The sequence below is a fragment of the Malus domestica genome, chromosome 02 (assembly GCF_042453785.1).
Source record: "Malus domestica chromosome 02, GDT2T_hap1".
NCBI classification, from domain to species: domain Eukaryota; kingdom Viridiplantae; phylum Streptophyta; class Magnoliopsida; order Rosales; family Rosaceae; genus Malus; species Malus domestica.
In genome coordinates this window covers 12,561,587-12,577,009 of record NC_091662.1, presented here as the reverse complement: position 1 = coordinate 12,577,009, position 15,423 = coordinate 12,561,587, and the positions used below count along the sequence as shown (strand labels likewise).

Genomic DNA, 15,423 nt, shown 5'->3' with positions numbered 1-15,423 from the left:
AAACATCACCATATTCTTATAATGGCACGTGCTTTACACTTTCAGTCCAACATACTCCTCATATTTTGGGGTGATTGCATACTCACTGCCGTCTATCTCATCAACCGTTTACCTTCACCCTTACTTTCCAACAAATCACCCTTTGAACTACTATACAAATGTCCACCATCCCTTAAGCATCTACGTGTTTTTGGATGTATCAGTTATGCTACCGTTGTCCACCCTACCTACAAATTTGAACCTAGAACTCACCGGTGTGTTTTCGTTGGCTATCCCACAGGTCACAAAGGGTATAAACTTTACAACTTGGACACTAAAAAGTTTTTGATAAGTTAGTGATGTAAAATTTCATGAGACTTCATTCCCATTTTCTAATCTTTCATCTCCTGATTCTCATACCACTGCCCTTAACCCCATAAATCAGGACACCACATCTTTTTCTCTCGTTTTCCATTTCCTTCCACCACTTGATGCACCTGCCAACATCATTGATCACCCTTCTGCCTTAACCCCACATGGCGCTGACCCCACCACTACCCATTCACAAGCCGACACTCCCACTCCCAATATCCCACATATTTCCCCTTCACCGACATCCCTTCATAACCTATGCCCACCTCTCCTCCATTAATACCCGTCCCCACCCATCCTAAACCCCCTACACATTCTCCTACCCATCTCAATGCCTCCCATCTCGACCTCGATATTTGTTGGTATATGGTCCAACCCATGATCAATGTTCTAGATTATTCTAGTAAGTAAGTGAGGTGGCTAGAGCATGCTAGACAATTCTAGCATGTTATTAAGTTGATGGAAGAAGCTAGAGAGTACTATCTTCCTTGGTTGCAAATGGAAAGATATAGAAGCTACAATTTTGTGGCTAGTCTAGAATTATCTATGCTAGAGGTTTGAAGAATACACTAGAAACTAGTAGAATGCCAAACCCTCGCCTATAAATATGGGTGTGATGTTGTAGTGAAGTAACCAATTAAGAACCAAGTGTGAGTAGCAAAGGATCAAGTCCAAAGCTAGAGTTCCACTCTAAGATTGAGAGTGGGAGTGTTCCACTACACATTGTGTAAGTGAAGTTTAGAGTGATAGAAAGTGTGTGTTATACTTTCTTATGTCCATCAAGCTTTGTCTTTGGCTTGGTAAGACTACTCTTGGTGTACTCATCTTTTTCATATAGTGAAGATTGATCCTTGTTTGGTGGACGTAGGCATAAATTGCCGAACCATATAAATTCTTGGTGTCCATTTTCTACTTTACCTTGTGCATTCCTTATCTTGTAGTACCGACATTCCTAACAAGTGGTATCAGAGCTCAGTTGGCTCGTACTACGAGATGGAAGGAAGTGACACTATGATCAAACTCACTAACTCTAATTGGGTAACATGGAAGCCAAGGGTGGAGGACATTCTTTATTGCAAGGATTTGCATGAGCCAATTGAATGAGATGTCGCTAAACCCGAGAGCATGTCCAATGCCGAGTGGAAGAAGATGAATCGCAAGGCTATTGGCACAATTAGACAATGGATGGACGATGAAACCAATGCCCGCGAGTTTTGGACGAAGCTTGAGTCTTTGTTCGAGAAGAAGACCCCAGTCAAGAAAGCCTTCTTGATCAAATAGCTCATCAATGTGAAGTACAAGGATGGTTTAAGTGTAGCAAAACACTTGAACAATTTCCAAAATATCATCAACCAGTTGGCTACTATGCAAATGGCGATTGAGGACGAGCTGCAAGCGCTATTGCTACTTGGATCCTTGCCAGACAGTTGGGAGACCTTTGTGGTGAGTATAAGTAACTCTGCTTCCAATGGTGTTCTTACTTTTGATAATGTTAAAAATAGTATGCTCAATGAAGAAACAAGGAGAAAGACTTCTGACACAGATAGCAGCCAAGTATTTGTCACAGAGAACCGCGGAAGAAGCAAGAGTAGAGGGCCTAAAGGTCATGGCAGGAGTCTTAGCCAATCCAAGTCAAGGTTCAGGGGTGCATGCCACCATTGTGGCAAAGAAGGCCATATGAAGAAAAATTGTCGAGTTTGGAAGATGGAGCAAAATGAAGGAAACAATCAGAAGAAAGATGATACTGGCAATACCACCGCTATCATATGTGGTGATGTACTAGAAATATTGTCTGTTGGTGAATGTCTGCATATGGGAAACTCTGACAGAGACATTGAATGGATCTTTGACAATGGAGCTTCCTTCCATGCTACATCCAAACCGGAGTTCTTCAGTACATACAAAGAATGTGACTTTGGCATAGTGAAGATGGGGAATGAAAGCTATTCCAAAATTATTGGAATTGGTGATATTTGCCTAAGAACTAATCTCGGCTGCCAGTTGATGTTGAAAGATGTAAGACATATTCCTGATATACGTCTCAATCTGATATCCATCGGTACCCTTGATCGACAAGGATATTATCACCATATTGGCGAAGGAAAATTGAAGCCTACTAAAGGCTTAATGGTGGTAGCAAGAGCACAACTTTGTTGTACGTTGTACCGGTCAAATGCCAAAGTTTTGAAAGGTGAGTTGAATGATGTGGAGGACTCATCTCTAGACTTGTGGCATAAGAGGCTAGGTCACATGAGTGAGAAAGGCCTACAAGTTTTGGCAAAGAAGTCTCACATTCCCTTTGCCAAAGGTACGTTATTAAACTGTTGTGAGCATTGTTTATTCGGAAAACAAAGAAGAATTAGTTTTTCTGTTCCATCTACAAAGAAATGAAATTTGTTAGATCTTGTTTATTCAGATATGTGTGGTCCCATGGAAGTCGAGTCACTTGGAAGAAATAAATATTTTGTTACTTATATTAATGATGCTCCACAAAGGGTGTGGGTGTATTTGTTGAAATCCAAAGACCAGGTGTTTCAGACATTTTAGGAGTTCCATGCCATAGTTGATAGGGAAATTGGGAAACCTTTCAAGTGCCTTCGTAGCGACAACGGCGACGAGTACACATCTTACCAGTTTAGAGAGTATTATGTGAAACATGGCATACGCCATGAGAAGACAGTTCCTGGAACTCCACACCATAACGGTGTTGCTGAAAGAATGAACCGAACCATCATGGAGAAAGTCAGGTGTATGCTAAGGACTGCAAAGTTATCTAAGCAGTTCTAGGGTGAAGCTGTAAGGACAGCCTGCTATTTGATCAACCGATCTCTATCAGTACCATTAGGTCTTGATGTTCCAAAGAGAGTGGATTGGTAATGATGTGTCTTACTCTCATCTAAAGGTGTTTGGTTGCAAAGCTTTTGTGCATATGCCCAAAGAGCAGAGATCGAAGTTAGACTACAAAGCTACACCATGCATCTTTCTTGGTTATGGCGGTGAAGATTTTGGTTACAGATTATGGGACCCATACCAAAAGAAGTTTATTCGAAGTAGAGACGAGGTCTTTTATGAAGATCAAACAATTAGGGATTCGGATAAAGAAGCACAACCAGATGGCTCAGTCAGAGGAGTTGATCCATTAGCTTCAGATGAAGAAAGTCACGATGACATCCCTGAAATAGCTGCCAATGAAGTGCCTGCAGAACCAGATAATGTTGATCAGGGGAGCCTGATCAAGATGTGCCAAACCATGAGATTGCTAATTAAGGGGAGCCTAGTCAAGAAGAGCAGATTCAAGGAGAACCCAATCAGTGGGAGCCTCTAGCCCCGCAAGAGAATGAAGATCAAGTCAGAAGATCCAGCAGAAGTCAAAGACCGTCTACCAAGTATTCTTCATCAGAGTATATCATGTTGACTAATTATGGAGAGCCCGAAACTTATGAGGAGGCCAGAGCTCATAACGACAGTGATAAATGGATGAAGGCAATGGAGTCAGAGATGGATTCCTTATTAAAGAATGATACCTATGAGCTGGTGGAGCTTCCAAAGGGCAGAAAAGCATTGAAATTGAAAAGGGACGACAACATGACAAGGTACAAAGCTCGTTTGGTTGTAAAAGGTTTTAGTCAAAAGAAAAGAGTTGACTTTGATGAGATTTTCTCACCGGTGGTGAAGATGACTTCCATTTGAGTTATCATTGGTATAGCAGTAAGCATGGATCTTAAGCTCGAGCAGTTAGAAGTTAAAACTGCATTTCTCCACGGCAACTTCGAAGAGGAGATATATATGGAGCAACCCAAAGGCTTTGAAGTCAAAGGTAAAGAAACTTTGGTGTGCAAGCTCAAGAAAAGCTTATATGGTCTTAAGCAGGCTCCGAGACAATGGAATAAGAAGTTCAACTCATTCATGATGAGTAATGGGTACAAGAGAACTCATGCTGACTCTTGTGTCTATATCAAACAATTTTCTAGAGGTAAATTCATCATTTTATTGCTTCATGTTGATGACATGTTGATTATCGGTGAAGATGCTTCTATGATTAAAAAGCTCAAAGAAGAGTTATCTAAGTCCTTTGACATGAAAGACTTAGGGCCAACCAAGCAGATTTTGGGCATGGAGATAATTCGTGATAGAAAATCCAAGAAGTTGTGGTTGTCACAAGAAACGTATGTTGAACGGGTGCTTGAAATGTTCAACATACAAGTAGCCAAATCGGTAAGCTCACCTTTAGCCAATCATATCAAGTTGAGCAAAGAGTCGTGTCCAAAAACATATGAAGAAAATGAGAAAATGGCAGTTGTTCCCTACTCTTCAGCAGTAGGAAGTATCATGTATGCAATGGTGTGCACACGGCCAAATATTGCTCATGCAGTAGGTGTGGTAAGCAGGTTTCTCTCTAATCCAGGGAAAGACCATTGGGAAGCTGTTAAGTGGATTCTCATATATTTGAAGGGGACTTCTAAGATGTGTTTGTGCTTTGGCGGTTCCAAACCAATCTTGGAAGGATTTACAGATGCTGACATGAGAGGTGACCTGGATGGTAGAAAATCTACGTTTGGGTACTTGTTTACTTTTGCAGGAGGAGCCGTGTCTTGGCAATCCAAGTTGCAAAAGTGTGTTGCGTTGTCCACAACTGAGGCTGAATACATAGCCGCTACAGAAGCATGCAAGAAGTTGTTGTGGCTGAAGCGGTTTTTCCAAGAGTTGGGTTTGAAGGAAAGTGATTATGGCATTTATTGTGATAGTCAGAGTGCTCTGGATTTGAGTAAGAACACTACATATCATTCACGCACTAAGCACATTGATATTCGTTATCACTGGATTAGAGATGCTATCGAGAACAAGTTGCTACAGTTGAAAAAGATTCATACCGATAATAATTCTTCAGACATGTTAACAAAGGTAGTCACAAAATCAAAGTTGGAATTCTGCATTAAGGCTGCTGGGATGGACTCCAGGTAACTTGGAGTCATGATCAGAATTCCTCCCTCATGGACTGGAGGGGGAGATTGTTGGTATATGGTCCAGCCCATGATCAATGTTCTAGATTATTCTAGTAAGCAAGTGAGGTGGTTGGAGCATGCTAGACAATTCTAGCATGTTATTAAGTTGATGGAAGAAGCTAGAGAGCACTAGCTTCCTTGGTTGCAAATGGAAAGATCTAAAGGCTACAATTTTGTGGCTAGTCTAGAATTATCTATGCTAGAGGTTTGAAGAATACACTAGAAACTAGTAGAATGCCAAACCCTCATCTATAAATATGGGTGTGATGTTGTAGTGAAGTAACCAATTAAGAACCAAGTGTAAGTAGCAAAGGATCAAGTCTAAAGCTAGAGTTCCGCTCCAAGAGTGAGAGTGAGAGTGTTCCACTACACATTGTGTGAGTGAAGTTTAAAGTGATAGAAAGTGTGTGTTATACTTTCTTGTATCCATCAAGCCTTGTCTTTGGCTTGGTAAGACTACTCTTGTTGTACTCATCTTTTTCATATAGTGAAGATTGATCCTTGTTTGGTGGACGTAGGCATAAATTGCCGAACCACATAAATTCTTGGTGTCCATTTTCTACTTTACCTTGTGCATTCTCTATCTTGTAGTACCGACATTCCTAACAATATTCCCATCTCTTCACAACCTATTCTCATTTCTCTCAGGCACTCCACTCGTCCCAAACAGCCACCGGCATGGACTAAAGACTACCACATGTCTCACCAAGTCAATCACTTTTCCCTGGTACCACGTTCTGCAAAAGGTACCCATTATCCCATATCTAATTTTCTTTCCAACTCTTATTTCTCTTCTGCCCATTGCTATTTTTTAGCTAACATTACAGGTCCATCTGAGCTCACCACATATGATGAAGCTATCCTTGATCTGAATTGGCAACAAGCTATGCACACAGAATTATATGCGTTACACCACAATCAAACTTGGGACTTGGTTCCCTTTCCCGTTGGTCATAAGCCTATCGGCTCCAAATGGGTTTTCAAAAAGAAGTACAACTCTGACAGTTCTCTTGATCGTTACAAGGCTCGTGTTGTTGTAAAAGGATACACACAGGTTGAGGGAGTTGATTACCAGGAAACCTTTTCCCCCACTACCAAACTCACCACTCTGCGTTGTCTCCTTACCATTGATGCTGCCTGCACTTAGTTCATTCATCAATTAGACGTTCAGAATGCCTTTCTGCATGGCACTCTTCATGAAGAGGTCTACATGGAACCCCCTTCGGGTCTTCGCCGACAAAGGGAGAATCTTGTAAGTCAGCTCAAATAGTCCATTTACAGACTCAAACAGACACCTAGAACTTGGTTCACCACCTTCTCAGATGTTATTCAAAAAGTTGGATATCATCAATCGAAAGCGGATTATTCCTTATTCACTAACATCTGAGGTAGTTCAACCACTATCGTTCTTATTTACGTTGATGACATACTTATCACAAGAAATAATATCCAAGAGATGGAACAACTCAAAGCCTTTCTTCCCAAACACTTCCGCATCAAAGACCTTGGTGATCTAAAGTATTTCTGGGTATTGAGTTCGCACACTCAGAAAAGGGAATTTTTATGTCACAACGAAAATATGCACTCGATATTCTACAAGACTCAGGGTTACTTGGTGCAAAGCCAGATCCTTTTCTGATGGAACAAAACTTAGCACTTACATCCACAGATAGAGCATTGTTGAATGATCCAACTAAATACAGAAGGTTAGTTTTAGTTGGGAGATTGATATATCTCACTATTACCGGACATGGTTTATCTCGTTCGTACTTTGAGCCAATTGCATTGGGATGCAGCTATGCGAATACTTAGATATATCAAAGGCACTCCAGGCCAAGGTCTACTATTTTCAGCCAACAATAATCTAGACTTGAAAGCTTTTTGTGATTCTGAATGGGGAAGATGTCGTGCCATGAGAAGATCAGTTACGAGATATTGTATTTTTCTTGGCAATTCACTCATTTCATGGAAGTCCAAAAAGCAAGATAATGTGTCCAAGTCATCAGCTGAGGCGGAATACTGTGCTATGGCAAATACTTGCCTAGAAATAACTTGGCTGTGATACATATTACAAGATTTACGAGTTCCCCAGAAAACTCCCGCTTCATTGTTTTGTGATAATCAGGCAGCCTTGTACATCACAGCAAATCTTGTTTTTCACAATTGTACCAAGCATATTGAGATAGATTGTCATATTGTTCGAGAAAAATTACAAGCTGGTATAATTCGTCCTACGTATGTGCCTACACTCTTCCAGTTAGCTGATATATTTACAAGGGCTTTAGGGAAGGATCAATTTGTGAAGCTACGAGACAAGTTGGGCGTTCGTAATCTTCACTCTCCAACTTGAGGGGGAGTATTAAGAATGTTTTGTAATTAATGTATAATATTGTATTTGTCTTAACTAGGAAAAACTATTCCATGTATTGTGTATCACGGCTTTATAGGATTAGAATCAGGGTTTGACTTTTCTATTTGTATTTGTATATATATGGGCTACATAGCCTCTGTTCAATACATATGAAATATTCAGCCATATTATTCCTCCATATATTCTTCCATATATCAATCCCAGGAACTACCTAGCTCTTTCTTGATTTTTTTCCATTGCAACTGTACAGAAAAGCCGGAGATGTACCGACATTTTCGCCACAATCAGAAGCCGAGTCTTCTAAGTAACTTTGTTCCGCTTTGTTTTTCGGAGTGAAGAGCAACAAAACTCAGAACATGAACATAGAGCAATCCATGATCAAGTTTCTACTTTCTGCGAAGACTTCTGGCAGAGGAAAAGCTTGAAGTCTTGAAGTTTTGTAGTACATGGCAATGACAATGTCTGCAGCATCAGCATTACCGCGTTTTAATTATTTTGAATAATTGACTTTTTGTACTTATGTTGACTAATTAGGTTTTTAATCACATGGAATTTTCCCAGAAAATCATTCGTGGTTGGGACCCAAATTTAACTTGTACTGAACTTTAATCTTTTTTAAAGGAGAAGTAGTTCCTTAATTAAGGGAGTTTAGGGTAGGGATGTAGGGGAGAATCATATGACTAGTAGCACTCTTGACTAGACCAATTCTCCTTACGTGCCATGACTAGTAGCACTCTTGACTCGACCAAGTCTCCTTATATGCCAATAAAAATACCTTATAGTCCATTTTAATAATCTGGCTATGCTACGTACGTTTTGTTCGATACAATGACATTGCAACATTATCTATGGTGTATTCACAGTCGGTTCTTTTGTAATGAATGGACGTTTTGCACAAAGCATTTCCGATCCATATTGTGAAATCCCATTATTGGATTTCACAATTCAGTTTGTTGTATTTCAAATTTTCGGGAAATTATTATTATTTATGTTGTCATGCCCCAAAAATAGGTACGTAACAGTGTCATGCTCTATTAGTAACACAATATTATAGTGTTAAATTCCAACATTATAACACTACATTCTCAATAGAATGTAAGGCTATTTGAGGGGAAGTAAAATAATTTATTTTTAAGCAGTATGGAAGCGGAAATCATTTTGGTAAAACGAAGAATAAAAGGGCGACAGAATTTGGATAAATTTTTTACATCAAAGACGAAGTTTACAACTTACAACAAAACCAAAGAGTTTAAAGTAATTATCATACTAAACCAACTCTTTAGTTGATTTGAAAATGCAAAATGTTGAGTTTGGCTACAAAAATCCTTCAAGACGGTGAGGCAATGAACGACCGAGAAGTTGACAAGTAACAAACAACACTAGTTCCGACTATAGTCCAAAACGTCTATTTGTAGGTGCACGGGTCATGTAATAAAGTAAGGGGTGAGCATCACAAACATTCGTCGCTCCCCCTTAGAGAATCCATCCCAGCTAGGTTTGAAAATAGTATATGACACTATATGTATTATAGGAAAATGATGCACAACAAAAGCTTCGTTTAGTTTTGAAAATAGATTGTATACTCACACAATTTCCTTTTAAAAAGAAAATAGAAATCCCAATAAATCACTACATGCCTGATGACCGGTCCAATGACCAACTACCCCCTGTAACGAGAGTGTTCTTTAATGCTCTACCCTTAGTTATCTTAGTACCTCTCCTAGAAAGGTAACGGTGATAATCCCTTCGTAGTAGCCCCTCTGGAGGTTTAGGGGATCGAAACCCAAGGCGGTCGCTATGCCCCCTTCACTCTCAAGTCATCACTTTAATTTGTAGCATAAAACAACATGCATATCATGATAGTTGAACAGGTACTCTCTGACGTTACATGTCGATCCTAAACGTATCTCAGGATTTGGAGCATGACACATATAATTCTACAAGAAACAGATCATTTCTCTTGGTCAAAACATTTCTTCCAGTCATTGGCTTATTTTTTCTAGAAATTTGCCCGAGGCTTTTTACTGCTGCATATCCGAAGAATTTTCCATAATTTATACACAATAGCAGCAGATGAATCTTAAATGGAAAAAGAGAAAGAGAAGCAGTATATTACAATAAAATCCAAGCCTAAACTGAACGTATCTCGGGATCGGGCCAAGACACATATAATTCTGCAAGAAACAGATCATTTTTCTATGTCAAAACATTTCTTCCAGTCATTGGCTTATTTTTATGGAAATTTGCCTGAGGCTTTTTACTGCTGCATATCCGAAGAATTTTCCATAACTTATACACAATAGCAGCATATGAATCTTAATTGGAAAAAGAGAAAGAGAAGCAGTAAATTACAATAAAATCCAAATTTAAACTAAGTAGTTGAATGAGATCCTGTTCCAGTTTCGGTACTACCAAGAACTCCCACTAAAGTTTTGTAGCCTGAGATGTTGCTTGACAATTCCCAACTCAGTGAATTGCTCAAGGTTCTGGACAGAAGCTGTACAATCTCCTCCATGCCCGGGCGAGCAGCGGGGTTTTTGTTCAAGCAGTTATCAATCAGTTTGATCACGAACACAGCAAGTTCTGGAGGATAACTCTCTTGCATAGAAGGATCCATGAACTCCCTCAAACTCTGACCTCCGTCTTTGTTGTTAAGCACAGAGTTTACAACATCAGACAAGAGATCGTAAAACATAGCAACCTCTTTTCCAGTGAGTATTTCCAGCATGAGAACGCCAAATGCGTAGACATCAAGCTTTGGGGATATCAAGCCATTTTCCAAGTACTCAGGAGCCATGTAGCCTATTGTTCCGACAATGTGATTTGTCAAAGAAAACTCACCTTCCGGCGCTTCTGTTGACCTTGCTAGACCGAAGTTTGCAATCTTGGCCCTGAAATCGCTGTCAAGAAGAATGTTACTGCTCATTACATCCTTGTGGACATGGGGAGGAGTGGTGAAGCTGTGGAGATAGTGAAGCCCTGAGGCCACATCCAGCATAATCTGTATTCTCTGTGTCCAATTCAGGAACTTCCCGTCATTGCTACTGTTGTAAATCCAATCACTCAAGGGTCCATTGACAGCATACTCGTAGATAAGATACGAATGTCCGTCATTAAAACAAACTCCAGAGAGGCGAATGATATTGGAATGGCTGACTTTTTTTAGTAAATTTATCTCTTTGGACACATCTCCATTCATCTCCTTAATGGCTGCCAAATCCTCATTAATTTTGGCGCGATAAATAGACCCTTTAATCAAATAAGCAGTGCTAAAACCATCTGTTGCGCGTTGCAGTTCCTCAAATTTGTAAACTTTGAGGGATTGAGCTATGCCAGATAAGGACTCTAGGAAGTCCCGAGATCCTTCTTCCTCCACCTTCTCTTGTGGTTTCTCAAGTGCCTCAAAGCTCTCTGAGGCGATAACTGGATCGAAGCCCTTCTTAGTACTTCTGCGGAAAAATACGCAAAAGATAATAACGCCTATGACCAATACAAGCCCACCTCCTCCAAGAACCCCAACAAGGGCGTAAACCCATGTTTTGTTTGAGTTATTGGAGGGAGGTGGAGGTGGAGGTGGAGGTGTTGCCGGAGGTGATGGTGATGACGAGGGAGGCTCTACGGTTTGAGAATTATTTGGAGGGTTCTTCAAAGGAACTAAGAGTGTGCTGAAGGAATAAATTGTGGAACCCTGCTCCGGAAGGCCGTTAGCTTCGAGAGTTCTCCCTGTATCTGAACCAAATGATCCAAATCTATTGCTGATCAATGAAACATAATCGTCTGGGGCAACTAAGTAAGTCAAAAGATACTTGAAACCTAGATCAGTTTGGTTCTTTGTGGGACAAGCACATCTAAGAGGAACATTGAGTCTATCACCAATAGACAAGTCTTCTGCAGTTCGATTACCATTCTGATTCAACATAGCTTGACATGTCGAAAGGCCTTGCAATGTGTTATTCGCAATGATAAAAAAGGTATCGCCATTGACAACAACATGAGATGTGTTTAGCTGATAATACTCACCTGAGCAGGAGCAATTAATCGGAACAATCACCAACTTGTTGGTTTCGAACGTTGCAGTCTCAGAAACCGAATTTACCTCCGCCAGCGGAGACGGGTCGGAAGCCAGCAGTTTGGAGATGGCAGAGACCGCGTTGTAAGGCGCCCGGGATCTGAAGGTGAGGAATGTTTGGCAACTCTTGCTTGCTCCATTGCAGGTGTAGCCAAGAACAGATTTTGAGTAAGTTTCTGGGTTGTTACAATCTGAGAAGGCCTGTCCCTCGTAGGGCTGCTGAGCAAAAATCAAACAAGAACAACAAAAAATGGTGAGAATTATAGCAGATACGAGAGGGAGGATATTCATTTTTCTTGAATCGAAAGGTGTGGAGTTTTTCTGCAAGGAAAAGTTCGGAACTTCGGACTTGGAATATATTGCAAAATTTGTGGGCCTCTTGAGGTGCTAATATCGAATTTTTATGGTGAATTATTAATTTATGCAAAAACCAGGGTGGATTGAAGAAGGACTGTCTAGTTCACTTTTTCTTAGTTGCCTTGTTTGACTTCAACTTTTATCAGAACTTGATCTGTAAGCGGAGTTAATCTTCAATTAGTACTAAAAAAATAGTTTATTCTGTTCTTATTAAAAAAAGTAGGTTTGTATTGTGACACTAATCTTTGACACGTATCAGCATTGGTTGGGAAGGCACTAAAGAGCAATTAAATACTTCTATAATCTGGTGTACACATTATCTTATTTTATTATTAAATAGTTTATATTATACCCAATAATTCCTTTTGTATATGATGCTTATTATAGGATGGAGAGGATCCTCCTGACCAGGCCCATCAGGCCATTCATTGTTTATTCAACGGTTACAAACAGAGGATCCCTTTAAAAGTTATAATAATTATAGTCGTTGGATAAAAAATGAACGGTCCGATGGACCTGGTCAGGAGGATCCTCTCCATCTGCTCAGGAGAGGATCCTGATCCCTTATTATATAGGTCAGAAGGGCAATTATAACCCTTACTCAATCAACATAAGGTTCAAGTCTCCAAATTCGCATTTCATTATTAAGGAGACGATATATAGTAACTAAAGATTAGGCTAATAAAGCTACACACAAAGGCTAAGAAGAACCTAAAATTAGACAATTAGTATTTTCTATGCCAGAAACTATGATACAATTCACGAAGTGTGTCACATCTTATATAGTAAGAGGAAAATAAATTAGGGTTTATTTCTTATGAGCATAAAGTGTTGGTGACACATCCCCACCGAAGTCGAGACGTGTTGGTCGTCACGTGAGGGTGACGTAGTCAAGTGCGCAATATAAGTGATGATAATAATAAGAAAATACGACTAAGTAAAAACCAAAACTAAACTTACTTAAACTAGAGATAATATGTAAGTGCGTGAAAGTGATCAAGTATAAAATACACACATACCAGAGCATAGGTAAACGAAAGTGCAGTCGAACTAACTAAGTACTAATTATACAAACGGAGAGAAGATCCCTACAGTTATTTAGTAGTTCGTCAGAACCACTGAGAAGTCCTCGTGAGCCACCAAGATGTACAGCTACCTAGGACCTGGAGGGGCGCAAAACAAAAGGGTGAGTGGGCAAAAACAAAACATTTGAAAACACATTTATCTTTTCTGAATATAATAACCCCTCATTGTAAAATCCATATAGTTTTTAGAAAATAATACTATGTATGTACATACGAATACCAATGCACAAGGCTAGTAAAAACTGAAGTATGCCATGTCCTACGTTTCAATACTAAAAGATGTAAGCCAGGTGAAATCAATATAAAATAATATGCCAGTCGGAGTCACCTAATATGACCTATATGACTGGACCTATAGTTCATCAATATATGCTAGCATACGAGTCAGAACCACTTATTGTGGTCGGTACGACAAGGCTAGCACCAAACTTGGATCCAAGGTGAGCGTGCGGTGCGGGAGGTGAACATCACGTGAAGGACTGTGCCCTGGCCTTGGGTAGGAACACTAACACCGGGGTGCAGCAATGATGAGCTCTAAATGCATTTATGCATAACAATATGCCATGCAACCATTACCATCACAATATACTTACCTGAGCCTCTGCAGCATCACATGATATAATTCACGATTTATAATAATGTAATACTTAAAATGCAACTCATTTTCGACATGGCATTTAAAGCATAAATCATTTTAAAAATGTTTTGGAAACCACTATGTTGATGCACAAAATCAGCGAGGACTTTGGTACAACAGAAAGTGTCAGGTTTGTGACCTTCGCTTGGTTGCTTCGATCACTAGTGAAGATAAGTACGTAAATGAATAGGGACAGGGAAGCAAACACAAGATGTACGTGGTTCACCCAGATTGGCTACGTCCACAGAGTAGAAGAGTTCTCATTAATTGTGAAGGGTTTACACAAATACATAGGTTCAAGCTTTCATTTTGTGAGTTCTAGTGAATAGTTTAGTACAAAATGACATTAAAGATTATTATGGGAGAATGATCCCTATTTATAGAAGAGAGTTTCTAGTTTTGTTCTAACATTGACACGTGTCGTGTTGTGATTGGCCTCCTGATTGAAGGGAAGCTCTTCTGGGTCCTTGACGGTATAACGTTGACCGGTGCTCAGTAGTTTCGGGATTGGTCAAGTATGGTACAAACAGTGCTCCCCTAAGTTCCCGAGTAAGGGAAGCTTCTCGGTTGGGGACTTGCAAGATCCAAGCCATTGAGTAATCACGAAACTTCTAAGTACTGAAGTGTGGTATCATTTTCACGTGCCTTATCTGTCTCATATGTAGATGTGGCATCTTCTCTGGAAGTACTTTTCCTCCATCCATGGGTGGTATCTTTAACCGATGAAGATGCACGAGGTAATGTATCAATTTCACTTGAAGCTTACTTTTAGTTTCGGGCTTGGTCAAGTGCGATACAAACCCTATAGTAGGAGTCCCCCAAGTCGCCGAGCTAGGAGATCTGCCGAAAGAGGTGACAGACAAGGTAAGCAGTCAAACTTCCAAGCAAGCAACCCAGGATCGGAGGTTCGACTTTGGCTTCCGGTTGATTGTTCTCATTCTCCTTGTCTCTCATCCAGCTGCCAGGATAAGGAGAAGCAAATGGAGAAGAGATGATATGAGATACTTTTGCTTTTGAAGAAGTAACTTTCCACAGGCTTATTCTTGAACTGTGCTGGAGGGTTTTCTGGTTCCCTTCAGAGTATAAGGCCGACTCAAGAATTTGAGGGTCAAAACAAGTCCATCAAATCTAGAGTACGTTCGACCTTGATGATATGGGATACTTTTGCTGTTGACGGAATAATGAATGTGGTATGGAAAGGTGTCGTGCTGTAATGATCTGTTTCAGCTCACCGTTGAACCTTCTGCTTCAATCTTTTGCATGGCAGAAGTGGTGTGCAACCTTTGCATTTAAATGGTCCTTCAGAACATTTCTTCATAGTGACTCATCCACGCTTGGCAGCTTCAGTGTAAAGAGCCAATATCTGATCAACTGTCATGAGGTATGTGGTGGTGGAATTCATGACCTTGACAGCAGTTGAGGATGAGTTCTCGAGAACAATGCTAAGTAAGCAACCAGGCAAAGGTCTCAGGCAGTCAGTTCCAGATTGGAGGTTTGATTTCAGGTTCCGACTGACTGCTCTCTTTCTCTTTGTCCTGCAGGTGTGGACA

At 40.2% G+C, this 15,423-nt stretch overlaps 1 protein-coding gene across 1 annotated transcript; it reads right to left on the bottom strand.

Moving 5' to 3' along the window:
- Positions 1-9,812: 9,812 nt before the first annotated feature.
- On the bottom strand, positions 9,813-12,242 carry LOC103401970 (lysM domain receptor-like kinase 4). The gene has a single exon (XM_008340705.4). It carries the CDS (start codon positions 12,083-12,085, stop codon positions 10,097-10,099), a length of 1,989 nt encoding a protein of 662 aa, XP_008338927.1. The 5' UTR covers positions 12,086-12,242; the 3' UTR covers positions 9,813-10,096.
- Positions 12,243-15,423: the final 3,181 nt, after the last annotated feature.